At 43.7% G+C, this 24738-nt stretch overlaps 3 protein-coding genes across 4 annotated transcripts in view; all 3 read right to left on the bottom strand.

Annotated features, from left to right (window-relative positions):
- Nucleotides 1–521: 521 nt before the first annotated feature.
- Nucleotides 522–5404, bottom strand: LOC131928613 (serine/arginine repetitive matrix protein 1-like). Its single transcript, XM_059284686.1, has 3 exons — nucleotides 5333–5404; nucleotides 4711–4770; nucleotides 522–4075 (listed from the first exon to the last, which is right to left on the bottom strand). The coding sequence occupies exons 1-3, from the start codon at nucleotides 5346–5348 to the stop codon at nucleotides 702–704; spliced, it is 3450 nt and encodes a 1149-aa protein (XP_059140669.1). The 5' UTR covers nucleotides 5349–5404; the 3' UTR covers nucleotides 522–701.
- Nucleotides 5405–8667: 3263 nt separating this feature from the next.
- Nucleotides 8668–12654, bottom strand: LOC131928607 (uncharacterized). Its single transcript, XM_059284675.1, has 3 exons — nucleotides 12450–12654; nucleotides 10781–10979; nucleotides 8668–8939 (listed from the first exon to the last, which is right to left on the bottom strand). Exons 2-3 carry the CDS (start codon nucleotides 10890–10892, stop codon nucleotides 8668–8670), a joined length of 384 nt encoding a protein of 127 aa, XP_059140658.1. The 5' UTR covers nucleotides 10893–10979; nucleotides 12450–12654.
- A 3061-nt stretch (nucleotides 12655–15715) lies between these two features.
- LOC131928609 (death domain-containing protein 1) overlaps nucleotides 15716–24738 on the bottom strand; it is a gene marked incomplete at its 5' end in the record, with an annotated part of 28354 nt that continues 19331 nt past the window's right edge. Inside the window, 10 exon segments of one of the 2 annotated variants that reach the window (XM_059284680.1) lie at nucleotides 15716–16352; nucleotides 17300–17401; nucleotides 18168–18329; nucleotides 18862–18876; nucleotides 18919–19089; nucleotides 19813–19904; nucleotides 20744–20874; nucleotides 21239–21352; nucleotides 22266–22392; nucleotides 23240–23366. In XM_059284680.1, coding sequence (XP_059140663.1) covers nucleotides 16233–16352; nucleotides 17300–17401; nucleotides 18168–18329; nucleotides 18862–18876; nucleotides 18919–19089; nucleotides 19813–19904; nucleotides 20744–20874; nucleotides 21239–21352; nucleotides 22266–22392; nucleotides 23240–23366 — 1161 coding nt within the window. 2 annotated transcript variants of the gene reach the window in all.

Genomic DNA, 24738 nt, shown 5'->3' with positions numbered 1-24738 from the left:
AACACCTGAGGTTTGATAGAACCCAGGTTACGAACCCCGGATGGAAAGTTTTTTAGATGCTCTTGGCAAATATTTGTAAGCAACTTGCTAGTGTTGTAGTTGGGTACTTAGCCAGTATTGTTGTTATTGTAAGACAAGGTGGGGTTAGCCATACCAGTACCTAAAATTTGGTAAGGGTTAATAGTTTCTTAAGGATTATTCTTCATATACAAAGTTAGGTTATACTTATCACCTTTTAAAACTGATGAGGTGGCCTCCTTTAAAATTAAACTAAAGACAACTGTATAAGTTTAAATGATCTTAAGATCATGAGATACTGTAAAAAATGAATATGCTGCTTAGCATACAAGTACTGTATTCGTCTTTATAGGGTATTTATTAAGATGTTCTGTAAAGAAATTGAAATTATATGCACATGTTAAAAAACCATTTTCTTATAAACGATCTACCACTATCTGCACTTAGCTAAAAGATGACCAATCCAGAGAGAGAGCTCAAAACTCCATTGTGTAAAATGTGTTTATTAAAAATGATGAATTGTGTATGTACCCATATACATTTTATAAAATAAAAACAGTTTGACATATAGGTATATCCTATTCAAACCCCACCCCTAGCTGACAATATAATCAAGCCCAGTGGGCATTGACAATTTAAAACATTGAGCTTTCTTTTAGATAAAAAATAAACTAATCCGGCTTTCAGTCGTTAGTGATAAAATACTGAATAAGACATTGTATGAATATAACGACAAAGAGCAGGCCGTACTTGATTCTGGAGGCGCCGTTATCTTCCTTCCCTTCGTCTACAGAGTCCAGCCTATCGAAGATGGAATCCCAGGCAAGGTTTCTGGGCGGGATCGAATACGAGGGGGATCCAACGTTGCTGGAGTCGGGACGACGAGTCACGTGTTTGACCCCGTTGATTCGAGGTCTCCCCCATGGTGGGTGGTAGACGGGCGCTTTTCGGACCTCTTTGGGCCTGACACGGTTTTGTTTGGCGTATTTCTGTAAGGACGACTGGATCCCGTAGCTACTGCTGGCCGCGGGGCGGGGAGGCACGGGGGTGGGGCTCGCCCCGGGCTCGGTTGGTTTTTCTTTCCAATTCTTTCTGAACGTGACGTATTTCTTCTGGGGCGGGTCTGTGCTGGACCCGGGACTGTGCCCGCCTACCCCAACCCCCATCCGGGAGTACCTGGCAAACATCGGCGTCTTTCTGGACAAGTGGCCGGTGGGGGAGTGATTTCTCGACGTGCGAGTAAGAGTTACCGGGCTCAGTTTCCGCTCACGGCTGTTCCCACACCGGGAAGGATTTCTGCGGCTCCTGTACTCCTCAGTGGCGAGGTCGAGATCCGTTTCCAACACCTCTATGTATTCAATGCCGTCAACACAACTCTGATGCGCCTCGGGAATTTTCCCGCGCTCAGTTCGCACGCACGAGTCGCCCGCATGGGCAGCGTCTACATCCGTTTGCGTCTTCTCCGCGTCGTTGGCCACAGGGTAACCCGGCTGATTTAAGCTTGGACTTCCGTGTCGCACCACGCATTCACTGGCAGCTTCCGGGCTGCTGGATGACTGGGCGTCGGCCTGGCCGGATGTAGACATAGTCTTTGAATCGGACGGCGAAGAAGCGGTCGCCATTTTGTTTTGTTTTTGCCATGCTTGGATTTTCTTCTTCGTTAAGATTAACCTTGCCGGCTGTATCCGGATTTTTAAATAATTCTCCCGCGCCGTTTTGGGGCTGCTGCTAGTATTTTTAGCGCTGTTTGTTTTGCCGGCAGCCGGCTGTGATGTGTTCAATTTCTGCTTTCTTCCGCGCGATGGCGACCGGGCTGAATCCTTCAATGCAGATTTTTTTGTTGATCCCGACCTTTCCCTTCGCTTGGGAGATGGGTGACGTCCCGTTGTTTTGGTGGCGGGAGGGTGCGTTTTTTTATGAACAGCCGGTGCTGTGGATTTACTCCTTGGTCTGTGTTTGAAAAACTGCGTTTTTTGATTTGGGCTTTTACCCCGTGGAGATTTCACGGGGGATTTGGAGCGCTTGCGCGAGTTTGATATTTTTCTCCGCGTGGTCGACTTTTCGGACAGATTATCAACCGGTGCAGTTTTTTTGTGACCCGTGCTGTGGCTGGTCGGCTGGGTCACGGTCAGGTCAAGCTGTGAACTTTCATCGTGAACGTCGAAAGTTTTGTCGTCCGCTTCCGGTTTGCATTGGTCCGATTCAGTTTCAGAAATAGCCGAGGCAAACTCTTGGATGGGGATAATGATGTTGGTGATTTTTATGGATGACAGGCGCATCTTGGGCGTCGGTTGTTTACTCTCGACTGACGACGCCCCATCCGGGGGAGCACTGGACGTGTCCTCTTCATACGTCACACTTATAACCGCACCGGGGCTAACGCGGGGTTTCTCCGGCGTGACGTCATTTTGCTTTCCGGAAACATCATCTTCACCGTCTTTTTTCGCTTTACTGACATCCTCGGTTTGGTTTGTTTTGTTGGGTTTCCCCTTCTTGGGGGAAGATTTTTTATACGCTTTGACACTCTCAGCAATGCTAGGGGAGGTCATTCGCGCTCTAGTGAGTTTTACATGCGGGGATATGATCGGCGAGGTTATCTTTCTTAAGCTCTGCGGTTTCTCCTCGTTGACAGGAGATCTCATATTTGCTTTTATAGTAGAGAAATTTTTTTTCCGTGTTTTCCGCTTTTTGCGCTCCGGGCTTGTGCGTGTTACAATTTTTGGCTCTTTAGATTTGCTCCTGGGAGGAATTTTTCTAACCCTTTTGATTTTAGTCTTGAAGCTAGATCTTTTAGGGGAATCTTTCGGTGCCTCCACTCGTATGGGCGGGCTATCTCTGACTCCAGCAATCTGCGTCTGTGTGTCGATGCTTCTAAGCTGTTTATCAACGACTAGAGACTTTTCTGTGGGTGTGGGATCCGCATTTTTACACAAACCCTCGACCGGGTCCGGCTTGGCTGTACTCAATGGATTATTTTCCACGAAATTTTTCTCGTCCAGTTCGTTGGCGCTGATAGCGTTTGTAGCGTCATCGTTTTGGCTTTCAGCCGTGAGCATGCTAGCCGTACTCACCGCTTTGTCAACCCCGAGCTTTTTATCCCGGTCTCGGCTCCTGTTCCGCTTCCGCCTGTGCAAGAACTCTGCGGCTCCTAAAAAGGCCCCCCTGATCACATTCAGCGAGTCCGCATCACGCCGCCATTTTTCGCTCCTCCGCCTGACGGCCGCTATGGGCGCGCTGTCGCCGTCGCTGCTGCCGAAGGCGAAACCGGAACCTCCCGAGTGTCCCCGAGTCCTGATCAACCCGTAGCTGGCGCCGAACGTGTTCTGCCGGAGATCTCGTATCCCGTACGTGCACGATTTGGGCCGCCCCTGGACAGGTATGTTGCCTAGCAACCAGCTCTGGTAGTCGATGACCTGCGGGGAGGCGTGGCTGAGGTTGAAGCTCGATATTGATTTTGAATTTGAAAACACGCTGTGCTGCCTCTCCGAACGAGAGTTCCAGCGTTCAGGGGAGGTGACCTGGGTTTGGACCCGCGGGCGGGTTTTCCCGCGGGTCACTCCCTTGCTCTGGCCGCATGTTTCAAATCTAGACTCAGATATCGTGCTTATGGACTGGGTTCTGAGAGAGCTGACCTCTTGCATGGAGTTAGAGCTGAGGGCGTTGTTAGGGGAGGTGATGGACGACCCCCGGCTGTCCCGGTGCGCGCCCACCGACTCCGACTTCTGCGTCGTCTCGTGGGGTTTCGGCGAGGGCGCCACGCGTTTCCGGAAGGAGGGCGGGGTCGGCTGCTTGGGTGCTGGTGGCCTGCTGCGCCCCGCCCACCTGCTCCCCTGGGAGGGGGAGCGGTCAAAGTTCCAGGGTTTAAGCCCCGCTTTCTTCTTCGCTGCGGGGCCCGGTGACGCCATCGGTTTCCGGGGTTCGGGCGGGGTAAGCGTCGAGTGCTCTGAGTTAGGCTTGGGTTTGAGCTGAAGGAGGATCCCCACGGGCGCCTGGTGCTCCTGGGGCGGGAAGGACAGTGGGGCGGACAGGTCCATCGAGCCAGTGCTGGTACTGCTGCCTGGGGGTACAAGAAAAAATAAACAAACAATATGGCGGAAGTCGAGCTTTGGGTGTGGCGTCACTAGGTCATGTGACACCCGAGGCTGCCGCACCCCCCCCCCCCCCGCTGTATGACGTAAATAATATCACATGATACATTGCTGATTGACGCCAATAAACTAAAGATGTGTAAGAATAGAGAAGGAAATAAAATATAGATCCAAACACAGTGGCGTCACAAGGGGGTGCGGTCCGCATCGTGTGACATATTTTTTTTTGTGGGGGGGGGGGGGGGGGGGGGGGTGGATCGGAACATTTACTGCCATAACTATATTTTATCCAATTATTATAACCAAATAGTTGGGGGGGGGGGTAATGGAAGTAACACCAACCCGAAAGTACAAAATTACTGGAGGGGGGGGGGGTGACACCCTCAGTTGATGCACCGGGTGACGCCCCTCTCGCATAAAAAACTTCACTTCCACATACATGCATACATATCAGCTATCCTATACCCGACCTTCCGCCTACCCCCCCCCCCCCCCCCACATCTTATAACAGCCCATCCCCACCTCTAACCCAACCCCAGTATCGCTGTAGCTCCAAACCAAACACCTTCCACACATGTCACGGAGAGATAACACACAAACTTACACGATAACCCATCCAGCAGTAAAATATCGGACTTGCTTCTCCCCCACGATGGGCTGATCGCTACAGTAGAATAAAACAATATGTCAGTATTGCAAGTTTATTACAAGATAGGTTAGATAAGAACAACGTGCGGGGTGCCAACTATAGGGCCGGTAAGTAGGTCACCAACCAGTTCTACGGCTCAATAAAAACTGCATGAGCCATAGAACTGGTTGGTGACCTACTTACAAGGCCTATAGATGGCGTCACTTTTTTGTGTCGAGTTTTAAAATGTGCTAAAAATGAAGCAACAATTTGTTTTTAAAATATTCGAGACTGTGTACAAGTATGGTCGGCTCACAATTTTAAAACAATCAGGTAACAGCTGGTTGTAGTCACGAAAAATCTCTCTACTTAATCTAGTTATTTCCCCTTTTGTTATTGAAAAGATCCCCTATATTTTAATGACAAGTGCCTTATAATATACTAAAAATGCGATATTTCGATAAATTCATAGAAAAAATATATGTATGCCTAATATAGAAAGTTTTGAAGAAATCAATGGATAAACATTGAGCTTTGACCACAAACCATATTCGGACATGAAGTAAAAGTTAACAAAAAGATCAATTAGCGAACTTACTTGGCGAATTTTGCATTGATCTCCTCGCTTTCGTCCTTTGTGAAGTTTCTCTGATGGAGGTGTCACCACTGGTGTCTTAAGACGGGCACAAGAAAGGTGACTTTAATTAGTCTGATGTAATTAGTTATGGTGAGTTAAGCTATAATCTAACTTACTAAGTATATGGTGTCGTCAGTGGCGTAGCGAGGTCGGGTGTCACCCGGTGCGGCACTTAATGGTGTCACCCCCCAGAGGCGTAGCGACCCTTTCAAATTTTCGATTTGCACCCCCCCCCCCTCAAACTTTCGATTTGCACCCCCCATAAAGTTTTGTTTGCTATTTTTTTTTGCCTTGGTGTCACCCCCCTAAATGGTGTCACCCGGCTGAGCTAAAATTAGTACCCGATTAGGATACATTGGTGGGAATGTCAATTTTTGTCTCCCGACTGTAGAACACACGCACATATACGTTCACAAAAAAAAACACATATTCACACATAAGTTATTTTACTTGATTATTTATATGCCAATATATTTATTTAAACTGTTGACATACAACGAATACCTTAATACATGTGTATACATTTACTTTCACATTATTATAACATGTTAAAACTAATAAAAAAAGTCTTCTTTTATCTAGAACTACTTTTTCAACGTACATTTTTACAAAAAAGTGGGTTGCCCCATTTCCCACCAAATTCATTCGTTCAGCTAAACTTTTCTAGTTACTTATCACACCCTAAACTTTGCCAGTTATCCCTGAGATATAAACTTTCCCACAGATCATAAACCCACCAGTTAACCCACAGATCCTAAACCCTCCCAGAAACCTCACAGATCCTAAACCCACCCAGTTAACCCACAGATCCTAAACCCACCCAATTACCCCACAGATCCTAAACCCACCTAATTACCCCACAGATCCTAAACCCACCCAATTACCCCACAGATCCTAAACCCACCCAGTTATCCCACAGATCCTAAACCCTCCCAGAAACCTCACAGATCCTAAACCCACCCAGTTAACCCACAGATCCTAAACCCACCCAATTACCCCACAGATCCTAAACCCACCCAGTTACCCCACAGATCCTAAACCCACCCAATTATCCCACAGATCCTAAACCCTCCCAGTTACCCCACAGATCCTAAACCCTCCCAAAAACCCCACAGATCCTAAACCCTCCCAAAAACCCCACAGATCCTAAACCCTCCCAAAAACCCCACAGATCCTAAACCCTCCCAAAAACCCCACAGATCCTAAACCCTCCCAAAAACCCCACAGTTCCTAAACCCTCCCAGAAACCTCACAGATCCTAAACCCACCCAGTTAACCCACAGATCCTAAACCCACCCAATTACCCCACAGATCCTAAACCCACCCAGTTATCCCACAGATCCTAAACCCTCCCAGAAACCTCACAGATCCTAAACCCACCCAGTTAACCCACAGATCCTAAACCCACCCAATTACCCCACAGATCCTAAACCCACCCAGTTACCCCACAGATCCTAAACCCACCCAGTTATCCCACAGATCCTAAACCCTCCCAGTTACCCCACAGATCCTAAACCCTCCCAAAAACCCCACAGATCCTTAACCCTCCCAAAAACCCCACAGATCCTAAACCCTCCCAAAAACCCCACAGATCCTAAACCCTCCCAAAAACCCCACAGTTCCTAAACCCACCCAAAAACCCCACAGTTCCTAAACCCTCCCAAAAACCCCACAGATCCTAAACCCTCCCAAAAACCCCACAGTTCCTAAACCCTCCCAGTTACCCCACAGATCCTAAACCCACCCAATTACCTCATAGATCTTAAACCCTTACAGTTACCTCACTGCTCCCCCTATGCCACACACCTCCATCTCACCAGTTACCCCACAGCTCCCCTATGCCCACACCTCCATCTCACCAGTTACCCCACAGCTCCCCTATGCCCACACCTCCATCTCACCAGTTACCCCACAGCTCCCCTATGCCCACACCTCCATCTCACCAGTTACCCCACAGCTCCCCTATGCCCACACCTCCATCTCACCAGTTACCTCACAGCTCCCCCTATGCCCCCACACCTCCATCTCACCAGTTACCCCACAGCTCCCCTATGCCCACACCTCCATCTCACCAGTTACCCCACAGCACCCCCTATGCCCGCACACCTCCATCTCACCAGTTACCCCACAGCTCCCCCTATGCCCCCACACCCCCATCTCACCAGTTACCCCACAGCTCCCCTATGCCCACACCTCCATCTCACCAGTTACCCCACAGCTCCCCTATGCCCACACCTCCATCTCACCAGTTACCCCACAGCTCCCCTATGCCCACACCTCCATCTCACCAGTTACCCCACAGCATCCCTATGGCCCATACCTCCATCTCACCAGTTACCCCACAGCTCCCCTATGCCCACACCTCCATCTCACCAGTTACCCCACAGCTCCCCTATGCCCACACCTCCATCTCACCAGTTACCCCACAGCTCCCCTATGCCCACACCCCCATCTCACCAGTTACCCCACAGCACCCCCTATGCCCCCACACCTCCATCTCACCAGTTACCCCACAGCTCCCCCTATGCCCACACCCCCATCTCACCAGTTACCTCACAGCTCCCCCTATGCCCCCACACCTCCATCTCACCAGTTACCCCACAGCTCCCCTATGCCCACACCTCCATCTCACCAGTTACCCCACAGCATCCCTATGGCCCATACCTCCATTTCACCAGTTACCCCACAGCTCCCCTATGCCCACACCTCCATCTCACCAGTTACCCCACAGCTCCCCTATGCCCACACCCCCATCTCACCAGTTACCCCACAGCACCCCCTATGCCCCCACACCTCCATCTCACCAGTTACCCCACAGCTCCCCCTATGCCCACACCTCCATCTCACCAGTTACCCCACAGCACCCCCTATGCCCCACACCTCCATCTCACCAGTTACCCCACAGCCCCCCCCCCCATGCCCCACACCTCCATCTCACCAGTTACCTCACAGCTCCCCTTATACCCCATACCTCCATCTCACCAGTTACCCCACAGCTCCCCTATGCCCCACACCTCCATCTCACCAGTTACCCCACAGCCCCCCCCCATGCCCCACACCTCCATCTCACCAGTTACCCCACAGCTCCCCCTATGCCCACACCCCCATCTCACCAGTTACCTCACAGCTCCCCTTATACCCCATACCTCCATCTCACCAGTTACCCCACAGCTCCCCTATGCCCCACACCTCCATCTCACCAGTTACCCCACAGCCCCCCCCCCATGCCCCACACCTCCATCTCACCAGTTACCCCACAGCCCCCCCCCCCATGCCCCACACCTCCATCTCACCAGTTACCCCACAGCCCCCCCCCCCATGCCCCACACCTCCATCTCACCTTTATGAAACCCGTAGCCTTTAGGACTCTGCGACTTGAGGCGGACGGCGCAGGGGTTCAGCTTGTTGCGGGAGGCCACCGTGGACTTGTGGTAGGCGGCGGGGATGAAGGGGGGCTTCCTGTAGCTCCGCGACGACAGGTTGTCCTCACCCTGGGAGCAGAGCGGCCCGGGGCTGGGGCTTCGAGGGTAAGGACTCTGGTTCTGATAGTTTTGTGGACTAGCTTCGGCTGGCGGAGGGATACATTGAGTAATAAATGGAATGTGATAGATGCGTCGACCTGCTTTTGGTGGCGGAAGGATACAAACATTTTGTAAATGAATGAAATCTGATGCCTTTGTGGACTTGATTCTGCGGGCGGAGGGATACATATATTAAGTAAATAAACAGAATTTGGTAGAATAGGATTTAGAACGGATGAGAATAAGTTTACTATTGTTAGGAGTGATGAAACAAAATCAATTTTTTTATTTCTTTGAATTAACAGGTAACATAAAACTTCGATTACAGGAGATGAGGATCTATTTATAGGACTTATCTAGCTATTAAGCTTTATCTTAGTAAATAAATAAAATGAAGGATAGCATTCGCTACTACTCTTCAGAATCAGACGGTATCGATGATAAAACTTACGATGGGACTTCAGTTCTTACCCTTAAAATGTACACATATTTATACAGCTTGTATCGTCGCAGGCCTTACCTTTACCCAGGTTTTTTAAAAGGATTAGGGTTAGGTTTTTTTACTTAACACATGTGTCGTTTACAGTCCGATGTAAAGTCTGATGAACGCGTTCAAGCCTATCACAGCATGATGTAACAAGATTATAAACTGGCGGTTGGTTGAATTGCGAGAAGGGATGAGGGGGGGGGGTGGTGAAGGGGATGGACAGTACATTCTTCACACTGACAGACATGTCCATGACGCACTGTTTCAGCTTAGTATAATGCGTACCAAACAGTGTTTAAAGGATTAGGGTTTGGTTAAGAATGTTGGTTGGTTTCTGTCGATGACTTCAGCTGCGTGGGTAAGTGCGCATGCCAAAACGATGTGTTGGATCATCGATAGTTTAACCCAAACACTAACACTTACCTGACCATGACAGCTGAGCTTCTATTATAACGGTACGGTTAACCAAACAGTGCCCTCCCTTACACTTACCTAATCATGATAGATGAGCTTCCATTATAACGGTACGGCTAACCCAACAGTGCCCTCACCTACACCATCACTGACCTAATCATGACCTAACGGTACGGCTAACCCAAGAGTAACCTCACCTACAAAAGACTTACCTAACGGTACGGCTAACCCAAGAGTGCCCTCACCTACAAAAGACTTACCTAACGGTACGGCTAACCCAAGAGTGCCCTCACCTACAAAAGACTTACCTAATCATGACCTAACGGTACGGCTAACCCAAGAGTAACCTCACCTACAAAAGACTTACCTAACGGTACGGCTAACCCAAGAGTGCCCTCACCTACAAAAGACTTACCTAACGGTACGGCTAACCCAACAGTGCCCTCACCTACAAAAGACTTACCTAAGGGTACGGCTAACCCAAGAATACCCTCACCTACAAAAGACTTACCTAATCATGACGTAACGGTACGGCTAACCCAAGAGTAACCTCACCTACAAAAGACTTACCTAACGGTACGGCTAACCCAAGAGTGCCCTCATCTACAAAAGACTTACCTAACGGTACGGCTAACCCAAGAGTGCCCTCACCTACAAAAGACTTACCTAAGGGTACGGCTAACCCAAGAGTGCCCTCACCTACAAAAGACTTACCTAAGGGTACGGCTAACCCAAGAGTGCCCTCACCTACAAAAGACTTACCTAAGGGTACGGCTAACCCAAGAGTGCCCTCACCTACAAAAGACTTACCTAAGGGTACGGCTAACCCAAGAGTGCCCTCACCTACAAAAGACTTACCTAAGGGTACGGCTAACCCAAGAGTGCCCTCACCTACAAAAGACTTACCTAACGGTACGGCTAACCCAAGAGTGCCCTCACCTACAAAAGACTTACCTAAGGGTACGGCTAACCCAAGAGTAACCTCACCTACAAAAGAATGCTCCGTCCTGGAGTTTGAGAGCGCCATTGTCGGGACCCTGATTTTGTAGCGCTGGAAGAAACAGACGGATCCCAGCGACCCCTTAGGGGGCGGCTCCATGTGCTCTGGTGCCCCACCCACGTGCGGCCATCTTGTGGAGATCGTGTGGCTGTTGCCAGGCGAGGAAATGACCCAGACCCATAACCCCTGGAGGAGAGGAAATGAGAGGAGTGAGGCTGATGAGGATGAGGATGAGGGAAATCAGTGTTTCTTTCAGACTTTTTCCCCAGGGGGGGGGGGGGGGTGGGGGGCGCGGGCACTTGAATTTTTCGGGAGAGGGGGGTGGGCGGATTAAAATTTCCCGACACTGTTAAAAGTATATATTTCCGCTCTTGAGATGGGGGCGGTAGCCTTTCTTCGGGGGCGGGGGGGGGGGGGGAGAAGTAATGCCTGGAAGAAACTTTGGAGGGAAATCAGTGTTTCTTTCACACCATTCAAGGAAAAAACTATATGAGGCACCCGCTGATCTGGAGACCACAGTCCAGTTCATCCACGACGTTGGACTTGTTTTTTTAAATCCTGAAACAAAAATTCGACTGAAAACGCAGAAGAAGAATGAGTGTTTCTTTCAGGCATCTCTCCGTGGGTAGGGGGAACCCACCCTCGCCCAACACCTCCCCCACCCCATATGAAATAGGAAAATTTGTGTTCAATTTAAATTTGAAAAAATACTTTAAACCCCGGAACATTGCAAATCTCCCATCCCGGTATAAAAGTCTAAAAAAAAAGATGGGGGGGGGGGGGGAGGGTAATGAAGGTGAGAAAAATTAATAAGAGGGATGGATAAAGAGGAAGTAAGAAATAAATGAGGATAATAGGAATGAAGATTAGAGAACTGAATATAAAAGAATGAAGCTTGGCGGTGTTTTATGAGTAGGGATGGGTCGAATATGTGAAGTTGTTGGTTAAATAATGTGGACTCTAGGGTAGGAGAGGTGTGGTTGAATAGTAGACCTTTCCACTGCTCACCCGAAAGTCTTGAGTTCAGGTCCCAGGCTAGAGTCGTTGCACTTCCCTGAGTCCATCCAGCTTTGATGGGTACCTGACTTACGTTAGGGGAAATAAAGTAGTCTGGGCATAATTCTGACCACAATATTCTTTCATATACCGAGGTCACAGAAACAGGTGAACTTTATTTCGCTTGACCAGTGGGCCGTCAGGTTCGAAAGCGAACTTTTCTTACTTCTACAGGTAGGGTAGTAAAAGTAAAACTACCCGATTGGAAATATACAGTCAATGGAACAGAGGAAGTAGAATTCACCTATTTCTGTGACCTAGCCGTGTGAAAGGCTATTGTAGTCGGTTCTATTCTATGGCCAGCCGCCTTTACTTTTCCCTAACTAGGTTTCAGGTACTCATCAGAGCTGAGTGAACTCAGGGACGCCAGACTGATTCCAGCAAGGAACCGAACTCAAAGCTTTCGGGTTAGCTCGTGAGCGGGTCAACACTCAACCACAACATTTCCAGTCTTAAAGTTCGATTTTTGAGACAATAGTAAAACACACAGCTTCGATACAATGGCGTCACTAGGACGGGCGTCACCCGCACCCCCTTGTGACGCCACTGCCTCGATACATTAGAACTTTGTTTCTAAATATACGAGCTATAGCTTCTAACTTGGTTTGATTTGATGAAAAGAACGATGGAGACGAAAACGTAAAGGCCGAAATCACATATGAACGAAACCGTTTGAGCAGAAAGGCGGTCTCGCCAGGGACCAACTGAACTCCAAGGTGGAAAGTCCTAAGGCTAGTGACCAGCGAATGACTTCATGAATGTGGTTTTAGCCATTGGACTTGCAGACGCCTGTCACTGCCCACAAACTTCCCTCGATGTTTTGCTTTTCTTCACTTCCGCTTCGGTGCGTTAAAAAGGGGGATTCAAAACCCAACGATTGAATTGTATTTGTTACGCTTTAACGGTTATTAAGAAATAAGTTTTAAAAAACACATATAAAAGCTTTAATTTGACGGGGTATTCTAATAAAATCCCGGTTAGAAAATTACCCGTTTATTTAAAAATTATGGCCGAATTAAAAATGCTTTTGTTTATTTTATAAACACGATGCAGAATTTTAGAGAGAAGCTATTTCTGTAAAATGTAAGTGCATGATCGGAAATTTCCGATTGAAGTAAAAATGTTTGCATTGGTATCGTTATCCAGAGGCGTAGCGAGGGGGGAGGGGGATGGCGGGGGTTGGGGTGCGGGGGTGCGGAGCGCACCGGGTGACACCATTTAGGGGGGGGGGGGTGACACCAAGGCAAAAAATAGCAAAATATATAGAGAAAAATTATAATTCCACTTAATTAAGTGATTGATTCGAGTGTTAAATAGTGTTTTAAGAGGGGCAAATCGAAATTTTGAGATGGGGGGGGGGGTGTGCAAATCGAAAGTTTAAGGGAGGGGGGGGGTGTTGCAAATCGAAAATTGAAAGTTTGTCCCCGGGAAGGGTCGCTTACGCCTCTGGGGGGGGTGACACCATTAAGTGCCGCACCGGGTGACGCCCGACCTCGCTACGCCACTGTCGTTATCATCTTGTATATTTTCTCCAACTTCGCTGTTATTGCTGGGTTTATGTCTACGGTTATATCTATTTTTTCGTCTGTGTTTTTTTTTCTTACCAAAACAAAATAAGTAAAATTCCATTTCGAAACTGACGGTCCATAGGACAAGTGAAGTAGAGTTTAACTGTTTCTGTGACCTCTGCATATGAAGGGATAGTGTGGTCAACACTAAGTCTATCGGCCTTTCCCTAACGCGAGTTAGGTACCCATTAGAGCTGGATGGACTCTGTTACGTTCTGTGACTTGAACCTGGATTCGAACTCGAACACCCAAAACAAAGATCAATGTTTTTTTCCCCGATACTTTCCGCACTCTGACTAGGAGAGGTGTCAGATGCTACAATAGTGGTGTTATTCCCACGCCAAAGCTAGACGGAGAATAGTCTTTGTAACAATGGAATAATCATAGCCGGATAGGATCCGAACACACAGCTCCACATGGTACCAAACCGCTTCGACAGAACTGTAAACACTACGACAAGTTGGTTCTACCATGTTTCTGATCGCTCACTTTGTTAAGCTTAGGGCTGGTGTTAATGACCTTTGACACCAAATTTAACAAAGACAACACCTACTATGAGCTGACACTCCTTCTTCTTCTTCTTCGTTCTTAATTATTAGTGTTGAAGGGGATCGAGATCTATCTGCCAGTGGGTTTTACCTCGAGACTGTGTTCGAATTTATCAACCATGAGCTTTTTGCCGACTCGACCGCCTCCAACACAATTAAGCGTTACGTGTCAACTGGTTATGCGCCATTGAGGCCATTGACTCCGATTTCAGCCTGCTTTTCTTTTTGGATTTGCTTCCATAGCTAACTTACGTTAAGGAAAGCAAAGGCGGCTGGGCATAGTGCTGACCACATTATCCTTTTATATGCTGAGGTCACAAGTGAACAAGTGAACTCTACTTCACTTCCCCCATAGACCGTCAGGTTTGAAAGGGAAAACTAACTTTTACAGTAGGGTGAGACTTAAGACTCATTTGAGTTATACACTTTGTATTATAAATACCAAGATCCTATCGTATTTGTGTAGGCTTTATTTGTTTTAACTATATGAACATGCATTATTACACATAAAAATATTACAATATGTTAAAAATATATTGTTAAGCATATATAAAAAGATAAAATATACAACAATAATATTGATACCATTGGCTTTAAATTGTGTGGCTGTTTGATGGTCGTTTGTGTGGTCCATGTTTTGTTGTCATGGTTGCGATAAGACATTTGGTGTTTTGTGACATTGTGTGGTTATGACATTTTTTGTAACATTTATGTTTGTGACATTTGATAGTTTTGACATTTTGCTGTATCTGCATAATCTGTTGCCACCACAAAACTTGCAGACGAGTGGCATTTCACTCTCTTCACTCCTTTCATTTCTGATAGGAGTAGGCCTGACCCCCCCCCCCCTCCCCCCCCCCTCCCTTTATAACTCACTGTTTTGCATCCAATAGTTTACTCATAAAACAGACATGAACAGAAATGACAAAATAAGATTTATAACTCGAAGAAAGCTTATATTATCAATTTATAAAATTAACAATTCATGTCATTATTGTATTATACTTGGGCCACCATAAATTTTGATGTTTTATAATCGTTTTTCTGGTTAGCGGCATTTAGACAGCGAAGATTAAATAAAAGCCTTTTAAAACCTTTAAAGCGAAATATACACTCCAATACTCTATAAACTCTGTCATAGAATAGTTATCTATAAATAGAACATAAAACTTAATAGAAAGCTCAAGAATCACGTTTCAGTTTTATTAATTTTTGTTTGACAATTATAATGATCGTGCAATTCAATCTTAATTTAAATTTTTTTCTTTTAAATTGAAAAATAGTTAGCGATCTGTCAAAGTACGTAAAAATTGTACAGGTTTATTTTATAATAAAAATATGGACATATACTTACTATATTATATTTATTATTATATATTATAATCAGTATCATATTTTGTGTTTAATTGTAATTTTGAGAGCAAAAGAGGATTGTATTACAACACTAAAACAAATATTTGATAAGTAGTAACATTTTGAAACAACATTTTATCTCATTTATGATTATCACAGGCTTTTTGAATGCATGTTTTAAAAACGTTTTAAGACGCTTTTTTAAAGTGTGCTTGTGTGTTGATTTGTGTAGAGTTACGTGTATATATATATATATATATATATATATATATATATATATATATATATATATATATATATATATATATATATATATATATATATATATATATATATATATGTATGTATGTATACGTGTCAAGTGTGCCTAGATATGAAAATATATTATTGGTACTGGTAGTACAAGGAACCTCGATCATCATATTATATCATCGTCTCAATTACTGATAATTCTGAATTATGTTCATGATTGCGTTGAATTTTTTTTTTCAATACCTATTTATCTGTTAGTTTTGCATACTATTGACGGGGGTAAAATGCTATTAGTTTGCTTTGAATTATATTATTTTTTTTTACCCCTGTTGCAAGTAAGTAAAATTCCCTTTCGAACCTGACGGTTCAAGGGTAAAGTGAAGTTCAGTTCATCCGTTTTTTTGTAATCTCGCACTATCAAACCTAACGTGAGTCAGGTACCCTTTAGAGCTGAATCGACTCAGTGACTTGAACCCCTAGTATAATCTTTTAAAATGAAGTCTAAAACAAGGCAAGGTTTATCAGGCATTGTGCTTGTTTCAACGAATAATTAGTGAAATATGAATACATAATAAGCACTAGAAGAGATGTTACATCATACAACAAGTTAAGGCATGCGTGTCCGTGTTGTGGGTCAGTGCTTGTCTCCATCAGGCCGTGACCTAATTAACGGCGGTCATGTGACCTTGTCTGTACCCGTTGAACTCCCGCCCCCGCTCCTTGACGGTCTCTGCCAGGTCGTAGCGGTCAGAGTTGACCAGGGCAGCGGACAGGACAGACACCTGCAACAGGTGGTTACACAGGTGTTACACAGGTGTTACACAGGTGTTACACAGGTGTTACACAGGTGTTACACAGGTGTTACACAGGTGTTAAACAGGTGAGTATGTGACAGGTGGAGGTGTGTTACACAGGTGAGTACATGATAGAGGTGTGTTACACAGGTGAGTACATGATAGGTGGAGGTGTGTTACACAGGTGAGTATGTGACAGGTGGAGGTGTGTTACAGGTGGAGGTGTGTTACACAGGTAAGTACTTTATAGAGATGTGTTACACAGGTGAGTATATGATAGAGGTGTGTTACACAGGTGAGTACTTTATAGAGGTGTGTTACACAGATAAGTATATGATTGGTGGAGGTGTGTTACACAGATAAGTATATGATTGGTGGAGGTGTGTTACACAGATAAGTATATGATTGGTGGAGGTGTGTTACACAGGTGTGTACATGATAGAGGTGTGTTACACAGGTGAGTACTTTATAGAGGTGTGTTACACAGATAAGTATATGATTGGTGGAGGTGTGTTACACAGATAAGTATGTGATTGGTGGAGGTGTGTTACACAGGTGTGTACATGATAGAGGTGTGTTACACAGGTGACTATATGATAGAGGTGTGTTACACAGGTGAGTATATGCTAGAGGTGTGTTTCACAGGTGAGTACAAGATAGAGGTGTGTTACACAGGTGAGTACATGATAGAGGTGTGTTGTACAGGTGAGTACATGATAGGTAGAGATGTGTTACACAGGTGAGTATATGATAGAGGTGTGTTACACAGGTGAGTATATAACTAAATACACGACACAGGTAGATGTAAGAGGTCCATAAATCATGGCCTAATATTTTTAGGTTGGGTTTCTGGACAATGTGACAATGAACTGTGTGAGGCATAGGTCAGGAGTGTGAGTGGAGGGTAATCTTAACCCATCTCATGTCCAACTGACCTTGTCGAGAGCCTTGGCCGCACTTTTGATCCACGTGACCAGCATCTCGTACTTGGCCTCCCGTCCTGGCCTCTCCCCCACCGTCACGTTACGCACGATGGCCTGAAAACAGATGGCCATGGCCCTAATTTTTCACTTCTGGCAATTCACATCATCAAAATACATCAAAACATAAACATTATGAACTTATGAAATATCTAGATATATCAGCTTATAAATTATAAGAAATATGAGTTTCCAGTTGAGGAAATCTTCAATATAATACAATATGAAATTTTTCTAAATGAATATTCAAAAGAATGAAATTTAATTAAATACAAATAAATGAAACGCAAAAAAATTAATCTTTTAAATGTACGCAAACTAGTTTACACTGTTTTAATCCACTTGCTACTTGTTGGCCTATATGTTTTTATTTTGCTAGCCATGCATCATATATAAATGACTAATAATAGACGCATGGAGAAATGAAAAGTGTGTAGATCGTTTGTTAGCACATCTTGGACGCTGACCTACGACACATTACACACCTGAACTCTGAGCTATTGTAAACTACACATTACACACCTACATGTTTAATTACAAATTACACCACATTACACACCTGAACTCTGACCTCTAACACACTACACACCTCGACCCTGATCTATGACACACTGCACACCTGAACTTGACCTTTAACACACTACACAACTGAGCCCTGACTTTTACTACACATCTCGACCCTGACCTTTGACACACTACACAGCTGAACCCTGACCTCCTATAATGTACACACCTGAATACTGACCTTTGACCTACTACACACCTCGACCCTGACCTACAACACACTACACACCTCTACCCTGACCTACAACACAGTACACACCTGAACCCTGGCCCTGTGTACACCGAGATGGTGCGCCACCTTCTTCCACTCGTCCCCCAGCTGGTCAGCGATGTCCATCAGAAGATCTTTGTCTATCGGGCCCTGGGCTTCCACGGCATGTACCGGGGCCCTCAGTGGCTCAGTGTTGGGTTCTATGTGGTACTGGGGGGACATACAGAAATATGGTCGTATGTGGTACTGGGGGACATACAGAAATATGGTCATATGTGGTACTTGGGGGGGGGGGCATACAGAAATATGGTCATATGTGGTACTGAGGGGGGTATACAAAAATATGGTCATATGTGGTACTGGGGGACATACCAATATTTTTTTCTGAAACCATCCCTATATGCTTAACAGTGAACTTTACCCCCCCCCCCCTCTAATTTTACCTTGAATCTCGAACCACCCCAACATTTTACCTTTTTCAACCTCCCCCCCCCCCTTAAGATATCTATACCTGATATCTTCACCCATTCCTACCACTGACCTTTAAACTTTGACAATAACCCTCCAACCCCCCCCCCCCCCCCTACCTTTACCTTTGGTATATTGATATGTACCTTTAACCTAGAACCACCCCTACCTTTAACCTTTGACCCCTCACCTTTGGTATATTGATCTGTACCTTTAACCTTTGACCTCTCACCTTTGGTATATTGATCTGTACCTTTAACCTTTGACCTCTCACCTTTGGTATATTGATCTGTACCTTTAACCTTTGACCCCTCACCTTTGGTATATTGACCTGTAACGTACACAGCTGTTCCCGCCTCCACTCCCTCTGCTCCGTGTCATCCTGACCTTTCCTCCCCTTCTGGGGTGTGGCCATGAACTTCCGGGTCAGGCTGACCAGACCGCTGTAGACGTCATGGTCCTTCTGCCGGAATCTGTTCTCCTCCCTCACGGTGAAAAATGCCTGAAAGAAACACAACACAGCAGCTGGTAAACGTGTGAAAGAAACACAGCACAACAGCTGGTAAACGCCTGAAAGAAACATAACACAGCAGCTGGTAAACGTATGAAAGAAACACAACACAACAACTGGTAACCGCCTGAAAGAAACACAACACAGCAGCTGGTAAACGTATGAAAGAAACACAACACAACAACTGGTAACCGCCTGAAAGAAACACAACACATTAGTTGGTGACCATGTGAGAAGACGAGGTCACTGTTTCTATGGAAAACATGGAAGACGATAAACAAATTCACGTTCATTCACATTTTACCCGAACTCGAGACACATGATCTAATTATTACATTAAGACGGATAATCTAATTATTAGATTAAGACACATAATCTAATTATCAGATTATGAAACATAATCTAATTATCAGATTAAGGTGTAATCTAATTAGCATATTAGGACAAATAATCTAATTATAAGATTTGGATATATAATTTAATTATCAGATTAAGGCATAATCTAATTATCAGATTAAGACATTATAATCTACTTATCCGATTAGGACCGATGATCTACTTATCCGATTAGGACCGATAATCTACTTATCCGATTAGGACCGATAATCTACTTATCCGATTAGGACCGATAATCTACTTATCCGATTAGGACCGATAATCTACTTATCCGATTAGGATAGATAATCTACTGTAACATCAAGCTCTGAAACTGACCACTGTGGGTACGTTTGACTTGTAGATGAGAGTCTCTGGCACCTCGTCACTGCACTCAATGTTGCCACTGAACCCAACCTCGATCAGGTCACCTGTGGATGGTCAGTGTATAGCGGGTTACATAGTGTGGTATATACAGCATATGTTGTGTTACATAGTGTGGTATATACAGTATATGTTGTGTTACATAGTGTGGTATATACAGCATATGTTGTGTTACATAGTGTGGTATATACAGCATATGTTGTATTACATAGTGTGGTATATACAGTATATGTTGTGTTACATAGTGTGGTACATACATTATATGGTCAGTGTATAGGGTGTTACATAGTGTGGTACATAAGTATTATGTTGTATTACATAGCGTAGTACATACAGTATATGGTCAGTGTGTTACATAGTGTGGTATATACAGTATATGCTGTGTTACATAGCGTGTTACATACGTTATATGTTGTGTTACATAGTGTAGTATATACAGTATATGGTCAGTGTGTTACATAGTGTGGTATATACAGTATATGCTGTGTTACATACAGTATATGGTCAGTTTGTTACATACAGTATATGTGTGTGGTGTGTGTTACTTACAGTATATGTTCAGTGTGTGGTGTGTTTTATATATAGTATACGGTCAATGTGTTACATAGTATGGTACATACCGTATATTGTATTACATACACTATATGGTCAGTTTGTGGTGTGTGTTAAATAGATCATCTACAGAACTAATATAATTTGTGACGCAAAAAACATTTCTATCTTTACAGTTAGTCTTGGTTTTATTGTTCTCCATTTACCCATCATCAGAGTGCTACTGTATATTATTTCTTTCAACAATAACCTTGAACAAAGTTGCTGTCTTAATGCGGTTACCTATTTATGCTAGCTATGATTATTTAAAAAATGAAGGTAAGACTAGACATACCTTCATGTAGACATAGGACATGGCTTGGCGCTGGACCGGATTCGAACCCACGCTGGGCGAGATGTTTGACCACAGTGTCCAGCCTTGAGACGGGAGTGACCTGCAGCGCTACCTCGAATGGGTTGTCTGTCCTGTCAGAAGGGAAATTACAAATACAGGGGAAGTAACTGTTTTGTTGTGTGGGCTTTTTATTGTTGATTGAATGGGTTGTCTCTCCTGGGAGATTATAAAATACAGGGGAAGTAACTGTTTTGTTGTGTATGCTGTTTTTATTGTTTGTTGAATGGGTTGTCTGTCATGTCAGAAGATTGAGCAGTGAAGGGAGATAAAAAAAATACAGGGGAAGAAACTGTTTTCTTATGTAGCATTTTATTGTTTGTTGAAGAAAACAAGTTCACGAGATAAAACTCTATTACCAGTATCGGTGTATTTCTCAAGCCATTAGAACCACTTCCTCGTAAGGAGCGTACAAGAGCGTACAAGCGATAGACTTACTTCTGACGAATGACAGCCTCCACGAAACGTTTGCCCAACGAGTCGTTCAGCCCCGTGACGATGTTGAGTACTACGTCATCAGTCACCGTAGTGCGCGTGCGCAGAACCATAAACCTGAAATGTGCAAAAAAGCAAACGTGAGACCGTGGATCTAAGCGATAACCTAGGTATAAATAATATTATATCATCTTTCTGTCGTAAATGCCTCTTCTCCAATCATATAAATAAATACCTATATATATATATATATATATATATATATATATACATATACATATACATATACATATACATATACATATACATATACATATACATATACATATACATATACATATACATATACATATACATATACATATACATATACATATACATATACATATACATATACATATACATATACATATACATATACATATACATATACATATACATATACATATACATATACATATACATATACATATACATATACATATACATATACATATACATATACATATACATATACATATACATATACATATACATATACATATACATATACATATACATATACATATACATATACATATACATATACATATACATATACATATACATATACATATACATATACATATACATATACATATACATATACATATACATATACATATACATATACATATACATATACATATACATATACATATACATATACATATACATATATATATATATAAACACTAATATATGTATATATATATATATATATATATATATATATATATATATATATATATATATATATATATATATATATATATATATATATATATATATATATATATATATATATATATATATATGTATATATATATATATATATATAAACACTAATATATGTATATATATATATACATATATATATATATATATATATACTTTATTCCATATATTGTTACAATTATTTTTCAGTAACTGTCACAGATCAACCTAATTAATCGGGTCCCCCATCCCTACCCCATCCCAGTTCACTGACCTCTCCACCGGGTAGTCCAGAGAAAAGCCCAGCACGTCCACCTTGAGCTGTTTGAAAGTGACCGCCGGCTCCAGGGCCCAACGTCCGGCCTGCATGTAGACTAAGTGGAGCTTGTCGGTTTCGTCATCTGGGGGTCGGAAAGTTGGGTTTATCGGAGGTGTAGGGACAGAGGGTCGGAAAGTTAGGTTTATCGGAGGTGTGGGAAACAGGGGGTCGGAAAGTTGGGTTTATCGGAGGTGTAGGGACAGAGGGTCGGAAAGTTGGGTTTATCGGAGGTGTAGGGAACAGGGGGTCGGAAAGTTGGGTTTATCGGAGGTGTAGGGAACAGGGGGTCGAAAAGTTGGGTTTATCGGAGGTGTAGGGAACAGGGGGGAGGAGGGAAATAAAAAAATAAAGTGTCAAAAACTGAATCATCACACTTAAATACGTTTATCTTATTCCCAGTTTGTTTCACAAGACAAAATTAGATCTAGCAACACACCGATCCAGCCATCACACCAACCTACTACAACACAAATAACATCCCAAACACCAGCTACTCAAAACCTACCACAACAAAACCAACATTTTCCCACATTTACAACCCCCCATACCTGTTATCCCCCACACCAACCACCCAAAACTTACCACGTCATAAAAATGACACACATACCACTCAACAACAACATACCCACATCCCCCCCCCCCCCCCCCCCACAGTGTTTCTTAAAGACTTTTCTTCGGAGGTGCACTGGTAAAAGTATTATATTTTGTATATAAATTTCATTTTGTTCGGGGGCGGTAGACGTTTTTCAGCCCCCTCCCCTGAAGAGATGCCTGGAAGAAACTCTGTTCTCACATCTAAATCCCAACCCCCAAACATACCCCAAAAAAAAAAAAAACCCACCAGACCTATAACCCCACATAATCTCACACCCCACATCAACCTTCCCACACCAACCACCTTCACACCCTCCCCACATGCCCCCACTTACCATCCGTGTTCCCATACTCCCCCATATACCACTTGGTGACCTTGGCAGGACTGGTCTCCGCCTCATTGTACTCCTGCACGACTTTCTTCTCTCTCTTGTTCTCTCTCTGTTGGTCCTCTATGTTTACCTGCACACATAATTAGACACATGACGTCATTCTCATTAACATTCCTCTATGTTTACCTACACACATAATTAGACACATGACGTCATAATCATTAACATAACATTTCCTCATAAATGTTTACCTACACATAATTTGACTAATGACGTCACTCTCATTAACATAACATTTCCTCATCAATGGTTACCTACACACATAATCAGACCAATGACGTCATTCTCATTAACATTTCCTCATCTATGTTTACCTACACACATAATTAGACAATTCAAGTCATTCACATTAACATTCCTCATCAATGGTTACCTACACAAATAATTAGACAAATTACGTCTTTCTCATTAACATTCCTCATCAATGGTTACCTACACACATTCACATTGACATAACATTTCCTCATCAATGTTCACCGGAATAATTAAACTAATATACGTCATCTTCATATTATAAAATATTTTCTTCATTTAAACACAAACCAGATATTTAAAAAAAATTATTTTACTACAAACCTACCGTCGAAAGCAAACTAGCCAAGGCCGCTTAACATGTAAGATAATACCAAGGGGTGTAATGTAACAAGTAGGTAGTATTAGAACTTTACATTATTCAACACTAGGGACGTGAAACAAAATGTATAGTTCGTATTGAAGCCCACAATTTACTCTTTTACATATTTTTCCTAGGTGACTTTTTTTTCTATTTACCTCCACCTCTCCCACTTTTTTTCTCTCTAAATAACTATTTTAAAACTAAAAATATCTTGCTCCGGGCAGTCACCCCCTCGCACCCCATAGTTACGCCAATAAAGCTTCTTGCTTGTAAAGGTAAACAAAAAGAGTTTAAAAATCCGTCATACACATAACCAGGCATAACTTAGAGTTTCTCTTTTTATAAGTGCCGTTCAGCATTGAATGTAAATGTTTGCGATTTCTTTGGATGTTTTAAAAACTGCTATAATAGACGAATCTTCTGATAGTCTAGACTTTCGATTGGGAATAACAAAAGGCTCAGTGCACGCACATGTGCACCGGATACAGAATAGTGTACCAGCAAATGTAGCTATGCTTGGTCAAAGTAAAGTTCCCTTTCGAACCTGACGGTTCACATGTAAAGTAGAGTTCATCTGTTTCTGTGACTTCGGCAAATGAACGGATAGTTTGTTCAGCACTATGACCAGCCTGGTTTACTTTCAATTACGTGTGTCAGGTACTCTTCAGACCTGGGTGGGCTCATGTAGGTGTTACGGACTCGTGTTTAGGATCCGAACTCGAGACTTCAGGGTTACCACTCCCACTCTCTACCATCCCACCACACCAATCGATGGTCTCCAATCTTTTGTTAATGACGTCACAGCTCTGATGGCGTGTTGTGAATC

The sequence above is a fragment of the Physella acuta genome, unplaced genomic scaffold (assembly GCF_028476545.2).
Source record: "Physella acuta isolate Inbredline_101_S28 unplaced genomic scaffold, ASM2847654v3 ptg001526l, whole genome shotgun sequence".
In the NCBI taxonomy this organism is placed as follows: Eukaryota; Metazoa; Mollusca; class Gastropoda; family Physidae; genus Physella; species Physella acuta.
The sequence above is the reverse complement of the archived record's forward strand: the minus strand, read 5'-3'. Positions and strand labels throughout refer to the sequence as shown.

Excerpts from the sequence above, each read along its gene's own strand:
- LOC131928613 (XM_059284686.1), bottom strand. Across the intron at positions 4,076-4,710 it reads ACTGCTGGATGGGTTATCGT|GCAGCAGTACCAGCACTGGC; the intron begins GTAAGTTTGTGT and ends TTGTACCCCCAG.
- LOC131928607 (XM_059284675.1), bottom strand. The coding sequence starts at position 10,892 with ATGGAGCCGCCCCCTAAGGGGTCGCTGGGATCCGTCTGTTTCTTCCAG. Across the intron at positions 8,940-10,780 it reads GACGGAGCATTCTTTTGTAG|CCGAAGCTAGTCCACAAAAC; the intron begins GTGAGGTTACTC and ends TCCCTCCGCCAG.